Source organism: Taurulus bubalis (genome assembly GCF_910589615.1).
Source record: "Taurulus bubalis genome assembly, chromosome: 1".
NCBI lineage: Eukaryota > Metazoa > Chordata > Actinopteri > Perciformes > Cottidae > Taurulus > Taurulus bubalis.
Window position 1 is genome coordinate 34859943 of NC_136589.1, and position 20963 is coordinate 34880905.

The following is a 20963-nucleotide window of genomic DNA, read 5'->3' on the forward strand; positions in this document are numbered from 1 at the left end:
AGCCAATGTGTTGTTCGGTCCCATCTAAAGGGAATAAAAGTACCATCTCTTTAACATTTGATTGCACCAGTGGAAGCTTTGTGGAAACTGTCATGAATATGATAACACTACCCTAAAAATATATATTTGTAAATGTGTCCATTATAAAGTACAACACATGTATTACATGTATATGCATGTGCAATGTCTTCAGTGACCTTTCGACATTGACATTTGTCATAATGATGATATCCTGTGTTGCCACTGCCAGTAAGAGATGACACTTCTAGAGATGCTAATCAACAACCGGTCCATGTGTAATGTAATCAGAACAGTTTAAAGTAGAAGTAGCTTTTATTCTGCTCTAAGTATAGTTTTGAAAAGTGTGTTCCATAAATCGGTAGATAATACACTGACAGCTACCCCCGCAGCAATATGTTCTCGCAGGGTTTTTATCCCTGAAGTGATGGATTGTTTGTTTATAGACTGAAACGTTTCCTCATCCTGTGAAATGTCACAACATTTTAACTTACTAGGACAATTATGACATAAAAACGTGCAAACAGGAGACATTTAACTATTTAAACTGCTTAAAGACGCTACCTCCCCATCGATTAACTCGCGCTTTCCTCCCTTTGAAAGCCCCATCGCGGTTGATTATCGCTATTAGTCGAGCCTGGTGTATAATAGGAAAGCCAATAATTCCGATAGCGCGTAAAGGCAGCACGTTTCCTGTCTGCACAGGAACACACGGACCGCCCCGGTCAGACTGCACGGCTCAATACGGAACAACCGGCGACACAACCGCTGGGTGAACGGCTAGCACGCACGCGCGCGCGTAGTTAGCTGTGTGAACATGCTAATCGTGCCACAATGTGAACAGGACTGCGTTTGCCCACAACGGTGCCTCTGGCTGCAAGTAGACCCGCGAGACGAGCCTCCTTCTCTCCACGGTTTTTTTTCTCTCCAGCTCTTCTCCTCCGGTATCGCTTAACTATCTCAATGGCGGACCCAACGGAACCAGCCCCGGGGAGCGTGGCGGCGTCGGCGCAGGAGGAGGAGGACATGAACGAGGCAGCGATGGCACTGAAGGGAATCAATATGCTCCTCAACAATGGATTCAAGGAGAGCGACGAGCTCTTCAGGTTGTACAGGTCTGTGAGCGTCTCGACGCAACGAGCGACTGGGAAACAATTCAGTGATTGACACTTAGTTAAATATTCTCTACAGTAGTAGGGGTGGTTGTTACTAATGTTCAGCTAGTGTGTCCAAACTCCTGTGGTCAACCAGCCCAAGCGGAAGCCGAGAACACTTGTTTGCTTAGCTTTGCAAAACAAAAAAACTCCAACATCCTCGTCTGGTGTGCACCATATGATCAGGTCACACGCTCGTTTCAATACCCCGGGCACATCCTCCACCACGCCCCAGAGTGTGACTCGTGAAGCTCAATCTAAGGACTTTATTCCAATATTTTTTTTTATGTGGTGACAGGTGGCTGCGTGCGCTGTTCCATCAATCCGTCAATTTTGTGTTTTTCAAATCCCTTATTAGTCCCACAGTGAGGAAATGTATTCTCTGCATTGTAACCATCCTTGGTAATTAAGGAGCCCGGGGAGCAACTGGGGGTTCAGTGTCTTGCTCAAGGACACTTCGACATGCTAAATCATATTTTTCACACATCATTCACAGTTGTAATTTCCCCCTTTTTTTTGTTGTGGTGTGAATTACTTTTTTTTTTTTTTTTTAAAGGGCTATTCAATTAAACCAGGGAAGAAGTGGTGTGGTTGACCCATATTATATACAGCCTGCTGAGGGTCACAAGTACTTAGAGTTTGAATACATTCAGTCATGGTATTATGAACGCTGATGATCTCCGGGAAAAGGTTCCCTTTCATCTTATAGGGCAAACCCTGCGGGTCCTAATCCCTGGTGAAATCTTAAATGTCACCTCCGCTAATTATGTTCATTGCATTGCACAGCGACTGAGGAGGACTCTGTATTAAACCAGCTTCCTGATGAGGTTTCCCATGGTCTCTGAAGGTGGCTCTGTGCGTTGCATTATGGCTGTAGGAGATTGTAGCCAAGATGATTCCCGCATTCCTATCAAAACAAGTTTCGCCCGATTGTTATCTTGAACGACAACTTGTTCATGTCTTCACAGCAAATCCGTCCAGTACTTGATACATGAAACCGGCTTGACACATTTTTGTCACTCCTCCCATAATCATCTTTGTTGGCCTTTTAGATCTGACACACACACACACACACACCTCTCACTCTGACATGTCACTGTTCTTTACCCTCTGTTTCAGGAACCACAGTCCTCTGATGAGTTTCGGGGCCAGTTTTGTGAGTTTTCTGGTGAGTTTAGAAGCGACATCCTTTTGCAGACAAAACAATACTGTGAAGGCATTACCTTAATGTCTTACCTTATTGTTCCTGGCACAAAGCCACTAGATCCCTAGGGCGACTAGATCCCTCAGACCTCGACAAAGGAAAGAGAAACTGCCAAGAAAACCACAACAATTAAAACATAGAACAAATGTTGGCGCAGGCAGAGCTAGAGGGCGATCCTTCACCTTGAGGGAAACTTGTTTCCTCTGTAATGTATAGGGATACAAAAGTTTGAGCCTGGGTTGTGCTAATGAAATTATGACCAATTAATAAACATATCAATTTAGAGATGTTATAACTTGATTCATTAAATTAGAACTATTATAAAGTTAAAGAAATTAGAAACATTTTTTATTAAATTAACAATTATGTTTTCTCATTCTGTCTTTACTCAATAATGGAATTTTTATATATTATTAAATATGATTTCTATCATCATCTCTTTAATTTAGAGAGGTGGCCACCTAAAGAGTAAATCAGAGTTGTAAAGTGAAATGTCCAATAGAATATATTTTCAGAGCTCCCCAAATTGGATAACACTACCATCTGAATGTCAAGTTATGTTCAGGTCATATTAAGGTTCAAATGGTCACCTTGAAGTCACATCACACGGTAGCGCACACACAGGCTGGATGATGTGAAACTCACAATTATGTAAGTTACATTTTCCCTGAAATGTAACTATTAGTCCCTGGTAACTGCTACTTTCTATTATAATTATTGTGAGGATTCCATTGATAAGTTATCGCCATGATAGACTGCACGTCTTTTAAATCGGAATATTGCTTCATTGAGCGATCCCTGTCTGTTGTCCCAGCTTGATCATCACTGGAAATGTCCTGGAAAATGATCTCTAAGGAGTGGGAACCCCGATAAATTAAGCTTTATTTAGGTGGCCGAGTCGGAGTGTTTTTGTGTCCGTGTGTGATTCTTTAGGGCTGTTTTGTTTTCATGCTTTCTGGACTCCAGGATTAGACTAGGATTTGACTCATTTAGCTATAGTTGAATGTAAATAAGGGGGGTTATTTATTTGGCTGCCTTTTTTGCAGAATGCTATGATGACATTTGAGGAGGAGAAAATGCAGATGGCCTTTGAGGACCTCAAAGCCACAGAGAGACTGTGCGAGAGTGAGAACGCTGGTGTCATCGAGACCCTTAAAAACAAGTTCAGGAGAAACGTGAGTAACCTCTACACCACCTAATTTCACAGAATGCATAAAAAGTATTTCTAGAACAAAATGTTATTTGCCTGGAAAAAAGAGCATTTTCATGTTGGACCGTAATGTCCAGGTTAGTGTGCCTGTTGCGTCAGTCTACAAGTGTGCGCTGTTTGTTGTGTGGGCAGATGGACTCCCAGAGGTCTGGGGTGGCTGCAGTAGATCGACTCCAGAGGCAGATCATCATTGCAGACTGCCAAGTTTACCTTGCAGTGTTGTCTTTCATCAAACAAGAGCTGTCATGTAAGGGACCCACCATTGGCACCATTACATTTTTATTTTGTTAAGGTCATTGCATAGCATGTTTCCCTGACCTCCGCTTCAATCTCCCGGTAGCGTACATCAAAGGAGGCTGGATCCTCCGTAAAGCCTGGAAGATGTACAACAAGTGCTACAGCGACATCACGCATCTGCAGGAGGGCAGACGAAGACGAGCCTCTGAACAGAAAGCCATGGTGCCCTCGTCGCTGTCCTCCTCCGACACGTCCAGCCACAGCCGCTCCTCCTCGCCCGGGCCGAGCCCGTCCGTGAGAGCGGACGGCATCGGCCCCGAGGCCCTGGAGCGGCTGAAAGGCGCGGTCAGCTTCGGCTACGGCCTCTTCCATCTCTGCATCTCGATGGTGCCGCCGCACCTTCTGAAAATCGTCAATCTGCTGGGCTTCCCCGGCGACCGCCTCCAAGGCCTGTCGGCGCTCACGTACGCCAGTGAAAGTAAGGACATGAAGGCGCCCTTAGCTACGTGAGTGACTACGTTTTGTGTGTCTTTATTTTGGCTGTAGCTTAAACGCGTATTCGTAAACAACATGACAAAGTAATGGAAGACAAGTGCCGTGTTGTGTTCTTTCTTTTTCCTTGAGTATGTTGACAAACGTTTGTACCCCTTTTTTTGGGGGGAAATATGGTCACGGCTAACAAGTAATCTAAGAGTTGATTCATAAAACAATCGTAACGCTTCACTTTGCTATTTAGCTTCTTTTGTGTGTCTCCATTTGTTGTGGCTTCATCAGCCATTTGGACAAAAATCCATCCAAATTGTTCTAATTTTCTACCACATGGTGTCATCTTTACACTCATTATCGTCTCTGCACTCCCCTCACAGCCTGGCCCTCCTGTGGTATCACACGGTAGTGCAGCCCTTCTTCGCCCTGGACGGCACGGACACGCAGGCCGGCCTGCTGGAAGCCAAGTCCATTCTTCAACAAAGGGAGGCCATCTATCCAAATTCCTCCCTCTTCAGGTTTTTCAAAGGCAGAGTCCAACGGCTCGAGGTGAATATGTATATATTCTACATAATATACCTTTATTATATATCATGTGGCCCATTCTCCTGCTTCCAGCATTGCTTCTCACTGGAAGTCACTCTTTCTAGTGCCAGATCAGTAGTGCCTTGACGTCCTTCCGTGATGCCTTAGAACTGGCCTCGGACCAGCGGGAGATTCAGCACGTATGTTTGTATGAAATAGGTACTGTTTTTTTTCCTCCCTCTCTGATTTCAAACCAGTTTACTCTGGTCCGTGTCATCATTTTCTGATTGTTGAACATTTTAGGTTGGTGCAGCATGATTGAACTGAATTACGGAGAAGCTTACAGGGCCTTCGAGCGACTGAAGACAGAGTCTCGCTGGTCCCAGTGCTACTACGCCTATTTAACTGGAGGTGGTAACAGTACAAAAACAAAAATGAAGGCTTTAAAGACATTTCTTATGAGTGTGGGATTGGCTCATCATCCATATTCTATTTGGTTGTGTTGTGTAGTGTGCCAAGGAGCCACCGGTAATCTCGAGGGAGCTGTCACGGTTTTTAAGGAAGTGGAAATACTTTTCAAACGCAAGAACAATCAGATAGAGCTATTCTCCATGAAGAGGGTGAGTATGTGACCAGCAGATTTCCCGTTTTTCTTTCACATTATTGATGAGGATACAGTAAGAATAAGTGTATATGCACATATTAATCAGGCCGAGATGCTACGGACACCCAGTCTATCCAAAGAACTCTGCGTCCTGTCCGTGATTGAGATTCTCTACTTGTGGAAAGCTCTGCCCAACTGCTCTACTACCATGCTTCAGGCAATGGCACAAGGTACTCGATATAAAAAGTTTTGATTGGCAAACTAGTATTGTTTTTTTGTTTTTGCAGCCCTATTGCCATTGGGAGTAGCGTAATTGTGTTTATCTTGTTCCAGTCCTGCAGGGGATCGACAATGCCTCGTGTGCCGGCCTGAAAAACCTGCTTCTTGGTGCCATAAACGGATGTCTTCAAAATACCAACGAAGCCATTCAGGTACTCCTATGTCAATTTACAAACAGCACAATGGGGAGTGGAATTATGAGGCAATACAGGATGCACAGGGCTCACAATTGTAGTGTGTAGGATTGTTTTAGTGAAACAGAATGCTCGTCATATACAAGTATGTACCAGGGTGATGATAGCTATAACTAATAACTAGTGCTTCATGATAGATTTTCTTTTCTTTTTTCTGCTTTCTTTGCAGTTTTTCCATCTGGCTGCAAGAGACGAGGTTGGTTGTCTAAGCAACTCTTATGTGCAACCCTACTCCTGCTATGAACTGGGTTGTGTGCTGCTGAACAGCCCAGAGGCAAGTGTGTGTGTGTGTGTGTGTGTGTGTGTGTGTGTGTGTGTGTGTGTGTGTGAGTGTGTGTGATGGTCAGAGATACTGTTTCCCTTTTTTGAGGTGGTGGAAAAGTCACATAAATATTTTATTGTTTTTTTCCAGTCTGCAGAGAAGGGCAGGATGCTGATGCTTCAGGCGAAGGTAGAGTTGATTTCTTAATTGGGCTGCTTTATTTGCTCTCCGCTTTCTAGAGATATGCGCTGGTTATCATTTGCTTATTGATTGCGACTAGTTGGTAGCAAGTTCCATGACTAGTTCTCCTCTAATAGGCTGCATTATTAGTTTACCCGTGGCGAAGATCTCTTAGTGCAGATCAGTACACTCACTGTCTAATCAGATAATAGCATATCTAATAATGTAAAGGCAAGCCAAATGCGTGGTTCCCTCTGAAGTCAGGGGAAGTTAAACTCCCTCGGCCATGAATGTAGACTGGATTTTTGTCCATGCAAAACAGAGGCTCGTCTTCCCCTGCTCGGTCACCACATCATGACGCACTGACCAACACATTATAACTCCCGGGGAAGGAAATTTGCTCCGCAGTCCTGAGAGCGTGCAAACATGTCCGCCTTCACAAGGAGCGACGCTCATTTGCATGGAAAAAGCACAGCCGACGCTCACCGCTCTCAGGAAAACGATGAGTGGCGGGCTGAGGCGATGCCAGCTTCCTGTCGCCGTGTTCATACGGTCAAATGGACTTCCTCTGTTATGATGCCCAATGTTGACAAACCCGAGAACTCTGTGTCCTCCTGAGACCTCCTGCTGCCCTGTTGGTTTTGCATTGTCGGACCTCTGCATGGAGTCATGACAAAGCAAAGCAGGTCATGTCCCATCCCCACTGAGCTGACAGAATGGTACGCCCCATAGAGAAAGCTGAGCACAGGAAGTCACAATGAAACATTGTGTCAAAACAGATGTGGGGAAGGCAGTTCCAAAGGGCTTCGTCAGTTTGTGGCCACACAAGTGCAATATATGGTGTCTGCATTGGGCTGTGTTTAGTGCAACAGCCGTGATGTTGGTGGGACGGGCTGCTGACATTGCCAGAGCACAGATCTCACTCTCTCTGCCGTTGCAGTTAAGAGCCAAATCTGCATTTCTTAACAGACGCAGCGGCTCTCGGCTTTTTTATTGGGTACACTATGTGCTGCTATATGGTTGGGCAGTCCAGAGTGTTCTGACTTTGTTGAATAGAGCACAAATACAATGACATTTTTGTTTGAATATTTTTGTCTTTTTCTTTGTGGACCATGCAGGAGGACTATGGCGGCTATGACTTTGAGAACAGGCTCCACGTTCGTATTCATTCAGCTCTCGCCTCGATGAGAGCTGCTGCAGCCCAGCCGTGACATTTTATCTGCACCCCAGAAAGAACTGGAAGAAATGTCTATTAAAAAGATAAAAAGCCACAATACCATTCAGGTCACTAGTGATACACTGTTTTATCTGTTTTTATTTATTTATTTCTTTTTGGATTCCGAGCCAATACATCATTATACAATATGTGCAATATACAAATGGGAGTTCCTGTCCTTATTAATACATTTATACATTGGTTATTTTTATCGTTCACATGGTTAATTAAAAAAAGCATCAGTCATTGCTTCCATAGAGGGAACTATGTGATTTGGAGACGAGTCAGGTCAAGTAGAGTAAAAGCACATATCCAGTAATAACTGACATAGCAGTTAAAATGAATGACGATCTTAGAATTGGCTACCGACTTTGACATGTGTGATGTAAAGGCTTTGCTAATCCAAAGGCATGAGTGCTAAACGTTTTTTTGTGTGTGTAGCCCCTGTTTCTAAGCAGAATTGTTTTTATCGGTGTAAATATATCTTGCACACAGGTTTTAATAGATAACAACATCATGTTGTGAGCGGCCTAGATGTGCAGTGCCACTCCTGGCTGTAAACTGGTTCTTATTTATATTGTTTTGTTTTAAGATAATAAAATGAATATAGTAAAACAGAATTGTGTTGTATCCACCTGATTAGGTGTTCATGATAAATTTACATAACACATATCTCTCTACTTATCTGTGCTGTAAATGTAATTTCTGTATGATTCCAATCATTTTAATAATTTGCACATGTCCTCAAACCGAGAGGGGACACGTGAGGTGAGGCAGCGACAAGCAGTGCTACACCTCAGATTGCACAATCCCTCACAAACTGGGTTGAGCGCATGCCTTTTGCTTTTCTCATTGATTGTCACCACTGTAATACTTGTGTTATACGTCCTTTCTTTCCATATAATAGGTTGTGTATTAACTGTATTTCACTTATCTTTCGAGCAACCTTGTACTTTTTTGTTTATCATTCATTTTATTTATGTATGATTTTGCTGGTTTTGAAACAAAAGGGAACAAAATATACTATACTCAATAGAGGATCAAGAGGAACGCTTGATGAAAGAACAGGAACAAATGTAGCTTGAAAGGGAATTGGCAGTAACAAATGCAGAGCTTCATGTCTTGGAAATCAATTCATCACAGTATGGTTCAAAATGTTCGGACGGCATGAACTCTTATTTTGAAAGGAACAATTCTTAAAAAGCAAGTCAATTAAATCCCTATGCTTACATCTTTGCTCCAGTTAAAATAGATGAAAAATATCATGCCACACAAACTGAATGAAAATCAAGCAGGACATGTGCAACCTCAAACCCACTCGCTTGGATTGCGACGTGTGTCACCAAAAGCACCCAGGAGTCCTTCATATAGGATGGCAGGATAAAGGAACAACCTCACAACAAGCCCGACAGTCTGTGAGCCCTCCAAATGTTTCAACTGCAGTGTCTCAGACCTGTGGCCATATTGGGGCTGGTTATGAAGATAATTCCATCTTTTCTATTGTTGCCATCAAAATCAAGAGCCAGGGGGGTAACACAACGGTGCAGACATGTGCCTTTTTGGATCCAGGGAGTTTAGACCCATTCTGTAATGATAACTTGGCCAGAAAATTGAACGTGAGGGGTAAAATGACGAGTATTCTGTTGAGAACAATGGGTGAAAAGAAGATTGGAAATGCACATATTGTGTCAGGTCTTGAAGTGTCTGGTATGAGTACAAATTATTTCATTGAGTTACATGATGTTTGAACTCAAAAGGCCATGCCTGTTTCTACATTCAATGTCCCACAACAGGAGTTATTGATCAATCGTCTTATACCTTCATGAAGAGCAGGTTGAGTTTATGTCTGTAGTTTATGTTGAGGCAGTCAGCGAGAGGGGAGCACTGGTATGCTGGTTATGCCGTAGGGTTGTGCCACCAGTGGCCTGCACTATTTGTTGCATTGAGTTCAGATACTTAAATATGGAGAGTGTTGAGCACTTCTTTACTTCTCCCTCAGGGAAGAGTTCAGATATCTGCACTAAAGAGCAACTGCTGAAAATAGCAGACTAGTATATGACATTGACATGGGCGATAAACGTCTAAAGGAGAGAGTGAAGGCCATTTTGAAGTCAAATTTCAGAAAAAGGTTTTGACTGAAGATGCATCAGCTGTTTTCCAGGATGCCATGAGTTATCCCTCCCTATAGTATCTGGTTTAACGTTTAACTAGTACAAATAATTACTCGTGTTGCAACTTGACCATTATAAGTTTAAGTTACAGGCAGAATTGGCTGTGATTACATTTAGAAGGAAAGAGAGAGATTTATGTATATATGTATATATATATATATATATATATATATATATATATATATATATATATATGTATATGTATATATATATATATATATGTATATGTATATATTTTCCACACGTAACATCAACATTAGTTAGCGTCAACAAGCACGTATCATTGTACTTTCTGCCTTCAAAGTAAAAGCACTTCCTGTTTCTATGCTCTTCACAATAAGAGTAAATAATGTAATAAAACAAGTTACAACATACAGGAGGGGGAGGAGGAGATTGGTGGTGGTGATAGCAGGTGAGTGTGCTAGCTAACATGTTGATGTTGTGGATAAACACTCATTCACTAAATGTTCAGAAACGTTATCTATGAACTTTACTTGACATAATAGATAGCGTGTGGTGTAAATCTAGTTCTAAAATGTTGGAAAATGATATACTATCCTGATTAATTAACCACTATTTTATGGTGCTGTGGTTTGAGCATGCAGATCTGCTTTTTCACAATTTTTATAATTACAAATTACAAAAGGTCACCAGAGTTAAAGTGTTTTAAGTATCAATATACTTTCTCTAAGCTCCAATTTGTTCAAATGTGCTTTACCTATTTTTTTCTGTCAGTGTTTATGGTTTATTGTCCATGTTTTTCTCTTTTTTTTGAACACTTATTTATGGAAATGTTCAGATTAAATTACATCAAATAAGAGACAAGGAGACAATGACCCAATTCAGTATAGTAGTGTTATTAAGGGCTTGTGTGATTATATGTACAGTACATCAACGGACCGAGTTGGCACAGTATCTGCGCGCGGATTGTGGTGGGTCAGTCTGGACCAAAAAGTCCAGGGCCGAATTTTTGTCCCAGTCCAGGCCTGATTACCCCTTTTCTCGGTTGTCGTTTGGTCCTTATTTGCCTTTTTGTTTCTTTGTTTTCCTTTTGTTTCCCCGTTGCCTTTTGTTTCTTAATTGTCTTTTGCTTGAGTTTCCTTTGTTGGGAGAACCGGAGCCTGGGATTCATTGTTTTTCTGTGTTTGTAGGTGCGGCGGGACTGAGGTGGTGGGAGTGGTGCTTCCTGGTGTTGGGGTCCCCCTATGTGTGTTGTGTGTCTTAGGGTACCCCTGGTTCAGGACCCTCACGTGCAGCTGTGTGTGTGAGTGATGTGAGCAGGCAGGTGTGATCGGGGTGCTTTCTTTTTATTTCGGGACCCTCACCAGTGCAGTTCCCCATCCCTTGGTCAGTCCCAGCCCTACACCCCTTTTTTATAGTAACGGCTCTTTTATTGGTATATTGTATTAATATATTGTATTGGTATATTGTCTGTTATTAGTGTATTGTATTAGCATATGATATTGTGTTAGTAAAGTGTATTTTATTAGAATAGTGTATTTAAACTGGTATCAATGAACACACAGTGAATTAAAATAAAGACTGTTCTTTGTACTGGCACCACGTCTCCGACCTGACTACTATAAGGAACCTGTGTGTCCTTCGAGTGTCATCCGAGTCTGGAAGACTGGGCACAAACATAGTCTTGTCACAAGAGGATACTTTGTTTATATTTCAACCACAAGATGGCACCATGATATGTGAAGCATGCACAGGTGACACCTTGATGCTGGAGACAGGAGATACATCCCAAAAGTCTCTTAATTGTCGTTTCCTCGCTCCTCGCTTGAACCGGAAGTTGTTCTGCGTCGTCATATTGACAAGTCCAGTGTTGAAGAGAAACCATTGTGGTATTTGTTATAAATGGATGTTCATAAGAAATCGTACATGTAGGGACTTAGGACGCAGGGAGGGATTAAGGTGAGAAGCACAACCTAGGACAGGGTCTGTATCAGGGGAGACAGCAGAGGAATAAAGAGTTACAAATAAGAGCAGTGTGTTCTCATGTCTTATTTAGAAACAAGACAACCATAATCATATTGTGGGTTATTTTATAATGATGTCACAATCCGAATTTCAAAACGTACAGGCGCAAATAATTCATAAATAAGACAAACGTCAGCTTTATTTGTCAATTTCTTCCACATGTGCAAACACACAGAAGATTTGAAAAAAAAGTTTCTCTCCAACAAACGCATTCCGCTGGTAGAATCAATCTATCCTGCGTGTGCACAGAACACGGTGTGACTACACTGTGTTCATGCCACACACTGTGTAAATAACACACACACACACACACACACACACACACACACACACACACACACACACACACACACACACACACACACACACTGTGTATAAATACTCAATTCAGTTTGTGTAATAGGTAACAGATTACAGAGAAAACATCTCCACTCTGACAGTCAGTCATAAGTCTCTCCAGCTGTTAACCGACTGACAGCTGATCCAGATGTGACCAGTGGCCGCAGTCATCCGACACCGACGTCATTTCACGACGCTTCAGAGGAAAGGACGTCTCTTTTCTGTTTAAACAATGTTTCCTCGTTTCCTCTCTCCTCACATGGTTTCCTTGCGTCTCTTCATGCGTCCCTGGTGGGAAGGACGTAAGTGAGGGAAACAAGGATGCAATTAAGAGACTTGGGAAGCACCCCATGTGGTGACCTGATCTCCAGTGATGTGGCTCTAAACTAGGAGGCCTTGTTACTGTCAACATTTTTGGAGACGACCGACCAGTTAACATTGTTCAGTCGGTGGATGAGAGAACAGGTTCATGTTGATTTGTGGGTTTCATTTCTAGGCAGAGCCAAGTGTGTGTGTTTCTTCTTTCTCTCTGCCTCACCTGATTTCTCTCCAGCTGCTAACACAATGCTTGGTTTCCACCTGTGAGCTCCAGTCCTGCTGCTCATCCCAAAGACTTCCAGCACGCCAATCATCAGCCGGGACACTCAATTAAGAGGTCCTTCTCTTCTCTTCTTTATTTTATTTTATTTTTAATAAAAAATAAAAAAACAGGAAGGAAGAACGTTTTGCAGTGGGATTAATAGAACAACTGTGTGTGTCTGTGGAGGACGCGCGCGCGTCATGGCAGGAGTCGGGACCGTGCGACGCTGGCTCACCTTCGCCACCGGTCTGCTGGAGTGCCTGTGCTTCTCCGGAGCCCTGTTCGGGTGGTCTGCGCTGGTCTTCGTCCTGAAGACGGAGGGATACTTCGGCTTCCGGTGCGTCGACAGCCCCGGAGCCAACGCGACGCGGGCCCTGGGTCAGTTTGACAACCTCACGCTCAAGCTCACCTCCAGCGCCCCGCAGTGCAGCGCGCAGGATGAGCGGTTCTCTCTGGTGTTCGCCATCGCCTCCAACATGAGCAATGTTCTGATGCTACCCAGCGGGTTCCTCTTCGACCGCTTTGGTACTGCGGTGGCTCGGCTCATCGCAACGTGAGTCTAACAACACCTCAGTCATTTCAGAGGATTTAAAGATGTCCTATGTGAACTTAAAATACCAGCTCTGCAGAACAGAGAATAAGCTGAGCTGAGTAGACCACATCCCTTTCAATTAAACAAAAATGCTTCAATGTAACTTTGAAAGATTAAAAGAAGATACATTAAACCTTGCTCATTAAACAGTCCCTCCGCATTTAAATGTTTCTTTTTTGGAAGCTATAAAATAAATCATGCTGGTAAGATAGATATTTAATTAAAAAAATGTAAAGCTCAAAAGTCCATCTTCTTGTTTAAATGTCCTGTCATCTACTCTAGTTGCCTCCAGGCGGCTACCTCTGGTTCCTACCTCTGGGCTACTGTGATCAGTGGCGGTTCCACATGTAATTACGCCCCGGGCGAGACCCCCCCCCCCCCCCCCCCCGGCCGGGTAAAAAAAAAAGTCAGAAAAATATTTTATTTTGAAAAAAACCCGGATACATCCGTCTGTGCTTAGCCTCAAACGTAACATCTTGACACATGTCAAGAGGTTCCTTACGTTACCCCAAAAGTGAAACTTAAAAGTCCGTTACAACTCTGTGTTCTGGATTGAAATCAAGGCAGAGTTACTGAGATCGCCAAAAAAGCTCTGAAACCCTGCCTCCATTTCAACATCCTGTCTTTGTCAAGCAGGTTTTACTGAAGTGACAGAGTGCATAACGGTTTAAGGTACGGAGTAGAGTCAGTAGACTGGACATAAACAACAGACGTAGGGGCTCGGTCTTTTTCTCCCGTCACCCCAAAACGGACCGGCTCGTAGCAGAGAAACAAGCTCAGGGCTCCACTAATGCAGCGTCATGGTGATGTGTATCTTCATGCACTTTATAATTGTATTTATGCCGGTCGTATTACGTCATATTTATTACGTCATATTTTTCGTCTACACCGTGAAGGCCGGTCCGTGAAAATATTGTCTGACACAAAACCGGTCCGTGGCTGAAAATCAGGTTGGGTGCCACTGCATTAGAGTACGGCTCTACAGCCCACAGTGCTGTCATCCTGTAATTTCCCCACTGAGGGACTAATAAAGAATCTTATCTTATATCTAAATCCACAATAACACACTTCTTTTAAGGACACCCATTTCTTTAAATGAGGGTGGAGGGAAAATCAAAGGTTGAGGATCTTTGCTCGACACTCAGCCAGAGTTCTCCAAACGGCAGCAGCAGAACCTGCTTTGGAGCAGTGTTGACTGTGCAACCCTGTCTCCTAAAAATTACGTTCCCCCAGAACTAATACGCATTCCCAATTACGTTCGATCAGAAACGTATCTCCTCCCTGATTATGTTTGTGTTTGACGTATTACACATACTTTGATTATACACGTACACGTTGATTAAACACGTATTTTTGTTTTATTGTTTTTATCTTTGTGTTTGACGTTTTACAAATACGTTTATAATCGTGTGCAGTGTTAGGGGTAACGAGTTACAAAGTAACGGATTACAGTAACGTAATTACTATTATAGGTAACGAAGTAAAGTAACGCATTACACTCAAAATATTGGTAGCTACACTACTTTACTAGACCTCAGTAACGCGCGTTCCTACGTTACTCAAGACATTTCTACCAGTCCGAAAAGTTTTCTTTTAGTGGCGCGCGAGTCACACGACACTTCCTGATGAACAGTCTATCACAGGGTACGTCCCAAGTCTCTAAACTGCATCCCCGTTTCCCTCAACCAAGCGCGGAGAGAAGACGCGAGGAAATATGTTTTAATAGACATGAGACGTCCTTTCCTCTGAAGCGTCATGTGAAGCGACGTAGGTTTCTGATGACTGTGACCGACTGACAGCGGATCACATCTGATCAGCTGTTAGTCGTTTTAACAGCTGACGGAGTTTTGTCCGGAGAGTTTTTAGCGAACATTCCAATTAAAATGCACTTAAAATAGTTGATTTAATGGTGTTAAACTACTACTTACATTAATAAAGACACAGTTATCATGAGTGTCAGAGTGGAGATGTTTTCTCTGTTGTCTGTTACCGTTTAAAAATCTGCATTGAGTATTTATATACTGTGATGTGTCCTGCTTATACGCGCAGGATCCATTTCTACTGGCGGAATGAGTCTGATTGTGACATCATTATAAAATAACCCACAATATAAATATAGTTTCTCTTCATTACGTGTTGTAAAAAGTGTTTCCTCTCTCCAGCTCTCTGATTTTAATGGCATACATAATACAGGTTATTGAGGGAAACAACAGATACAATCTTAGAAGACAGTAGTTTGTGGTCCTTTTGTGGTTCAGACCTACAATGAACATATTTTAACCAGATGGTGAATAATTTAACAGATTTAATATATAACTTGAGTTTAATCTGTGATCGTCTTCACTCTAGTATGAAACTCCAGCGATCAGCTGCAGCGTCCAATCACCAAAAGTACCATTTATTTTTCTATCTTTCTTAAATCACTACAATGATTCCTATAACAAGCTGGTTTTGTTCTTAAACATTTGGTTTAGTGGGGTCTCATGTTTCCCAAAGCCTGTTTTCAATGTGTTATGCTGTTTGACCTGAATGTCCCCACCATACGTAGCCTCTTGTATCCTGTTGTTTGTGGATTTTAAAGTGAGGCATATTTCTTTGGTCAGACAGTGTGCACAGGGTTAATGTTTGTTCAAGTTAATGGCTGAGTTGTATATGCCATTTTGTTTTACATGTTTACAATACACTATGTGGAAAGGCTAAGAGATGCCCTTTATTGGCCATTGAAAATAAAGTGATGAAAGGGCCATGATGTTTGTCCAGGTATCTTTACGGTTAATTTGTACATTTGCTTAAAACAATGGAAAGTAAAGTAACTAGTAGTGTAGTTACTTTTCAAATGCAGTAACTAGTAAAGTAATCTAGCTACAATTTTCAGAAGTAACTAGTAACTTGTAACTAGTTACTTTTTCTGAGTAACTACCCCAACACTGATCGTGTGTTTGTGTTATTGTTTTCTTGCTTTATTTAAGCATATTTAAATGTTTAAACTCTGCGGAGAAAAAAGAAAAGAGGGGCGGGGTGAGGCCAGTGACAGCCGGCCAGTGACAGCCGGCCAGTGACAGCCGGCCAGTGACAGCCGGCCGGGCCTGGCGCCGGCTGCACCGGGAGCCCGAGAGTCGACCGCACCGGGAGGCGAAGACCGTTTGCCCGCCGTTGTTAGGGCGGTAATGGGCCGGTCTTCAGACTGCGTGCACCGGGGCTCGGTCTTCAGACGCTTGCCCGCCGCCGTCAGGCCGTCGGTAACACCCGAAAATATTCAAACGGGCAGAAGGAGTCACGGGACCCAACATCCGGTTTTCAAAATACTCACTGATATGAATGTGTTCAGAAGATTTCTGAACACATCCAAACATCTTAACTGTACTGGTCTTACAGAAATGTTGTAATAAGTCAAACACAACGCACTGTTACAGTTAAGATGTTTGGATGTGGTCAGAAATGTTCTGAACACATTCATATCAGTCAGTATTTTGAAAACCGGATGTTGGGTCCCGTGACTCCTTCCGCCCGTTTGAATATTTTTCACGGAAGATTCTGCACTTGATGTGACCACAGAGATCCGAGTGTCTGCTGATGATCGCAGTAGTTTACTGCACTAGATGGAGTTTATCACACACTTTGGGCTGCATTCACAAACAACCCGACTCAGAGAAGACCGGAGCCGGCGCGAAGGAGGCTGTTACCGACGGCCTGACGGCGGCGGGCAAGCGTCTGAAGACCGAGCCCCGGTGCACGCAGTCTGAAGACCGGCCCATTACCGCCCTAACAACGGCGGGCAAACGGTCTTCGCCTCCCGGTGCGGCCGACTCACGGGCTCCCGGTGCGGCCGGCGCCCGGCCCGACCGGCTGTCACTGGCCTCACCCCACCCCTCTTTTCTTTTTCCTCCGCAGAGTTTAAACATTTAAATATGCTTAAATAAAGCAAGAAAACAATAACACAAACACACGATTATAAACGTTTTTAGGAGACAGGGTTGGACTGTGACCCCATCCCAAAGTATTTTTGTTTTTATGAAGAAGCCCCTGTTAAGCCGAGTGACGTGAACACACTGAGCTTTCTTTTACCCAACAGATTTCTCTACACCACCGGCACCTTGATGGTGGCCTTCTCGACTCCAGGTGACAAAACATTTCTTTAATTTGGTGCTTTCTCTGGCAGACGTTACAACTTTGGATGATATCTTTTTTCTTAATTTTTCCTTTTCACATCAGCTTTGTCCAACCTGCTCTTCCCAGCTCTCTCCCTCATGGGAGTGGGTGGCGTCCTGTTTCTAATGAGCAACATTCAGGTACTGAAGCAACCTTTCTTAGGACCAAAGTTGGCACATTACAAGAACTCATTTTATCGAACAAAGAGCTGGAAAACCCTGACATATTTTACGATGATAGAAAACGGTGAAAAGTAGCAAACCCTCTAACTGGACTGTAGATCTGAATCAAATAGTAGTTGTTAAAGTTTGATTAACTATTTTGTATTTCTCTACTAAAGATAGGAAACCTGTTCAGCTCACATCAGACCACCGTCACCACTCTCTATAACGGAGCCTTTGACTCTTCCTCAGCACTTTTCTTCGTCATCAAGGTGAGAAACACACACACGTTCACGGTGCAATACTCATGGCATCTAGTGTTTGTATTGATGAGCTCGATGGCCTGCAGCTGCTGCATGATGCTGGCATCTCTCTCCGCACCTCCTTCCTCTTCCTGTCCGCCTGCAGTGTCATTCACCTCCTCAGGACTTTCTTCCTGCTGCCCAGAGACCACATCCCCTACCCGCTGCCGGATGACTACGCATACGGGTACGAACCCCCAATAAAACCCTGTACAAGTCATACACCTGCTTGTATCTTTAACAACACAGATCTTTGATCCATGTCTTTCATAACTGGACTAATGCATTGTATTTGTATAGCGCTTTAAAAGGTACTCAAAGGCACTTTACATGGTAAAAGCATAAACAAATAACAACATAAAAAGGCAGATAGATGACGGTAAACAAAACATGTTGTAAGCTTTTATCTGGCTGTAAATTTACCAAAATGTACTAAATGAATGAATCATGTTGTAATGAAGAAGACTTGAAACGAGAGATTGAGAGCATAAACTCATGTTTGCAATGTTTACTGAGGGAATAAATCAAGAGAGAAGTGGAGTCATTTTCTCATAGACTTCTATTCAACCAGAAGAGTTGCCCCCTGGTGGACAGTAGGTCCAGAGTTGTATTGTTCCATGTGGGCCAGTTAACATACTGGTGAAAAGTTGGCAGCGTTCTATCCAGTAATTGTCAAAAATGCACCAGGTGCTGAATCTGCAGTTTTGACACAAGTCAGCAGATGGCAGAACGTACACAGCGACCACAATGGCAGATGAGAACTCCCTCGGTCGCATACCAACGGCTAGAAGTTCAAAACGTTTGAAAACCCTGAAAAAAAGCCAAAATGGTGACAGCTGTAATCCAAGATGGGGGTCAAAACAGTAGTCCACAGACCAATGAGTGGAGTCATGAGAATAATAAATAATAAACGGTCAAAGAAGTCCCTCAATGCCCTCGTTCTGTGGCTGACCCACTGTGACCTTTTGTCAGGATGACCTGTGGTAAATCAAGGACGCTGATCTCACAGCACACAACAGCGAGCGGTGAGCCACAGATGACGACGCAGGAAAAGAACCTCAAGGACGAGCCTGTGACAGAAGGTTAGTCCACGTCACTGTGACACAGAAATATCCACTGTATGAAATAACAGAATAAAACAATCGCACATCCAATTTCTCCCCATCTTTCTTCGTTCCTCCTTCTTCATACACTTCTGTCCTCTCGTCTCTCAGAGAAGAGTTTCCGCGAGTGTTTGATGTCCTGGTTCTACGTGTCGCAGCTGCTCTGGTTGTCGGTGATGCAGCTCAGACAGTTGTTCTTCGTCGGCACCCTCCTCCCCACGTTGCAGCGGCTGACGGCAGGACAGCCGTCATTGGGTAAACACAAGCACGCTCTGCGGGTCAGATGTTCTTAGCTTCGGCAGAACGTTTAAATGCAAAACTTCCTCATTGGGTCCATGAAGCTACCTGAATACTAACCGGTCAGCTGCGCTTCAACTAAGAGGACGTGATGCGAGGAGCTGCTGTTGAGTATAGAAAGTTATTTTACCAGCCTTTTGTCTCTGACTGTCTCGCCCCTACAGTGAGCCACTACACCAATGCCTTTGCTGTAATGCAGCTGTGTAGCCTGCTGTGTGCTCCCTGGAACGGCCTCATCCTGGACCGACACAAGGGCAAACTTCGTGCTGCAGGTAACGTGATGATACTAGTAATGACTAGTCATGAACCCAACAGGCCACAGCCCTGGCAGACCTGTTCAGTGTGACGGTGGGAGTTTGTGCACGTCTAAAGAGTAGAGGTGTTCCAAAACCATTTTCTTTCCCTTCCCGATACCTGAACCTGCACATTGGCCGAGTAATGGCTTTCAAATGATTTGAAAATAAGTGATTGTGTTTTTATTAAAATATTAGTTTTGTTTAAAAATCACTACGTCCACTTCTATACAGTGAATGGGATGTCGCAAGTGACGCGTGTCGTTCCTGTGTAGCATTGATGAGCTGATAAATGATATTGGATCGATGCATGGACTCGCTGAAGAACCAGATTCAGCATAATAGGTACTACTGGGATTGAGAACTCTACTAGAGAGGCCATTAATAAGAGATGCAGTCCCATTACCAACCGTAGTGGATAAACGGCCGTCCGAAAGCGCTAAACGCAAACCATGTGTTCCTGGAGTTATACAAAACAAAATGTTTGTAAGAAGAAAAAAACTAAACTAAAACTACTTACTCCCAAGATTTGCTTTTTTCATTGTCATTTTAGTTGCAGGAACTTCCCATGTTTTTTTTTTTTTTACTCCTGTGTGTATCTGTCTGCAGGAGAGAGCGAACAGGAAGCGGCCCTGCGGGCCCTGGTGCTCTCGCTCTCCCTGACGGTGCTGCAGTGTGTGCTGTTCTCGGTCTGTGCCGCCGTCCCGAACCTGCCGCTTCAGTATCTCACCTTCGTCCTGCAGGTGGTACACCGCTCCTTCCTCTACGGCGGCAACGCGGCCTTCATCAATGTGGCGTGAGTATTAAAACGCACGGGTTCACGTCCTTGTGGATAACACTTAAAGAAATTGGGTACGAAAAACATTTTTGTGTGTGTGTGTGTGTGTGTAGTTTCCCCTTGTGCCACTTTGGGAAGCTGTATGGTTTGTGCCTGGGTCTGTCTTCAGTGATTTGTCTGCTGCTGGATGCTTGCCTTTCCCTGCTGAATGGAAACATTTTATACGTGAGTACAACTATGAATATTCTCCTCCTCTACCATTTCATATGGACTCACCACGTCTCCTCCCCTCTCCCTCTCTCTTTCCCTTTGTGTGTTTTACAGGTGAACATCTGTCTGACGCTACTCGTCCTGCTCGCCTTCATCAACCCACTCGTTGTCTTCCTGCACTGTCGAGGTCTCGCCTACCGGCGAGCTGCCAGCGGCGCCATCGAAGCCATCGAAGCCTCTTCTTTAAGTCTGTCACATGAGACTTGCCCTTCCAATGTCTTTTAAAGAGCAACTAACGCTTTCCTGTTCACGACCAGCTTTGTGCGTTGAACACAAATCAACTAGCCAATAGTTTGCAATGCTGGAGTAGAGATGCCCAAATCAAAAGGAAAAACACAAAACCAACAGTCCTTGATGTGATCTCCAAAACCCT

At 43.6% G+C, this 20963-nt stretch overlaps 2 protein-coding genes across 2 annotated transcripts; both read left to right on the forward strand.

Annotated features, from left to right (window-relative positions):
- Positions 1 to 981: 981 nt before the first annotated feature.
- Positions 982 to 8128, forward strand: LOC306744345 (tetratricopeptide repeat protein 39C-like; the record flags this gene model as incomplete). The annotated part of the gene is made up of 14 exons (XM_079226966.1): positions 982 to 1133; positions 2292 to 2340; positions 3423 to 3551; positions 3719 to 3833; positions 3927 to 4329; positions 4690 to 4858; positions 4960 to 5053; positions 5138 to 5245; positions 5345 to 5454; positions 5545 to 5668; positions 5772 to 5869; positions 6081 to 6185; positions 6324 to 6362; positions 7472 to 8128. The coding sequence occupies 14 exons, from the start codon at positions 982 to 984 to the stop codon at positions 7562 to 7564; spliced, it is 1788 nt and encodes a 595-aa protein (XP_079083092.1). The 3' UTR covers positions 7565 to 8128.
- Positions 8129 to 12845: 4717 nt separating this feature from the next.
- Positions 12846 to 20815, forward strand: LOC306753496 (equilibrative nucleobase transporter 1-like; the record flags this gene model as incomplete). Its single annotated transcript, XM_079237371.1, has 11 exons — positions 12846 to 13198; positions 17310 to 17356; positions 17450 to 17526; positions 17727 to 17819; positions 17897 to 18036; positions 18822 to 18931; positions 19064 to 19207; positions 19414 to 19521; positions 20152 to 20338; positions 20434 to 20545; positions 20645 to 20815. 11 exons carry the CDS (start codon positions 12846 to 12848, stop codon positions 20813 to 20815), a joined length of 1542 nt encoding a protein of 513 aa, XP_079093497.1.
- Between the last annotated feature and the right edge of the window lie 148 nt (positions 20816 to 20963).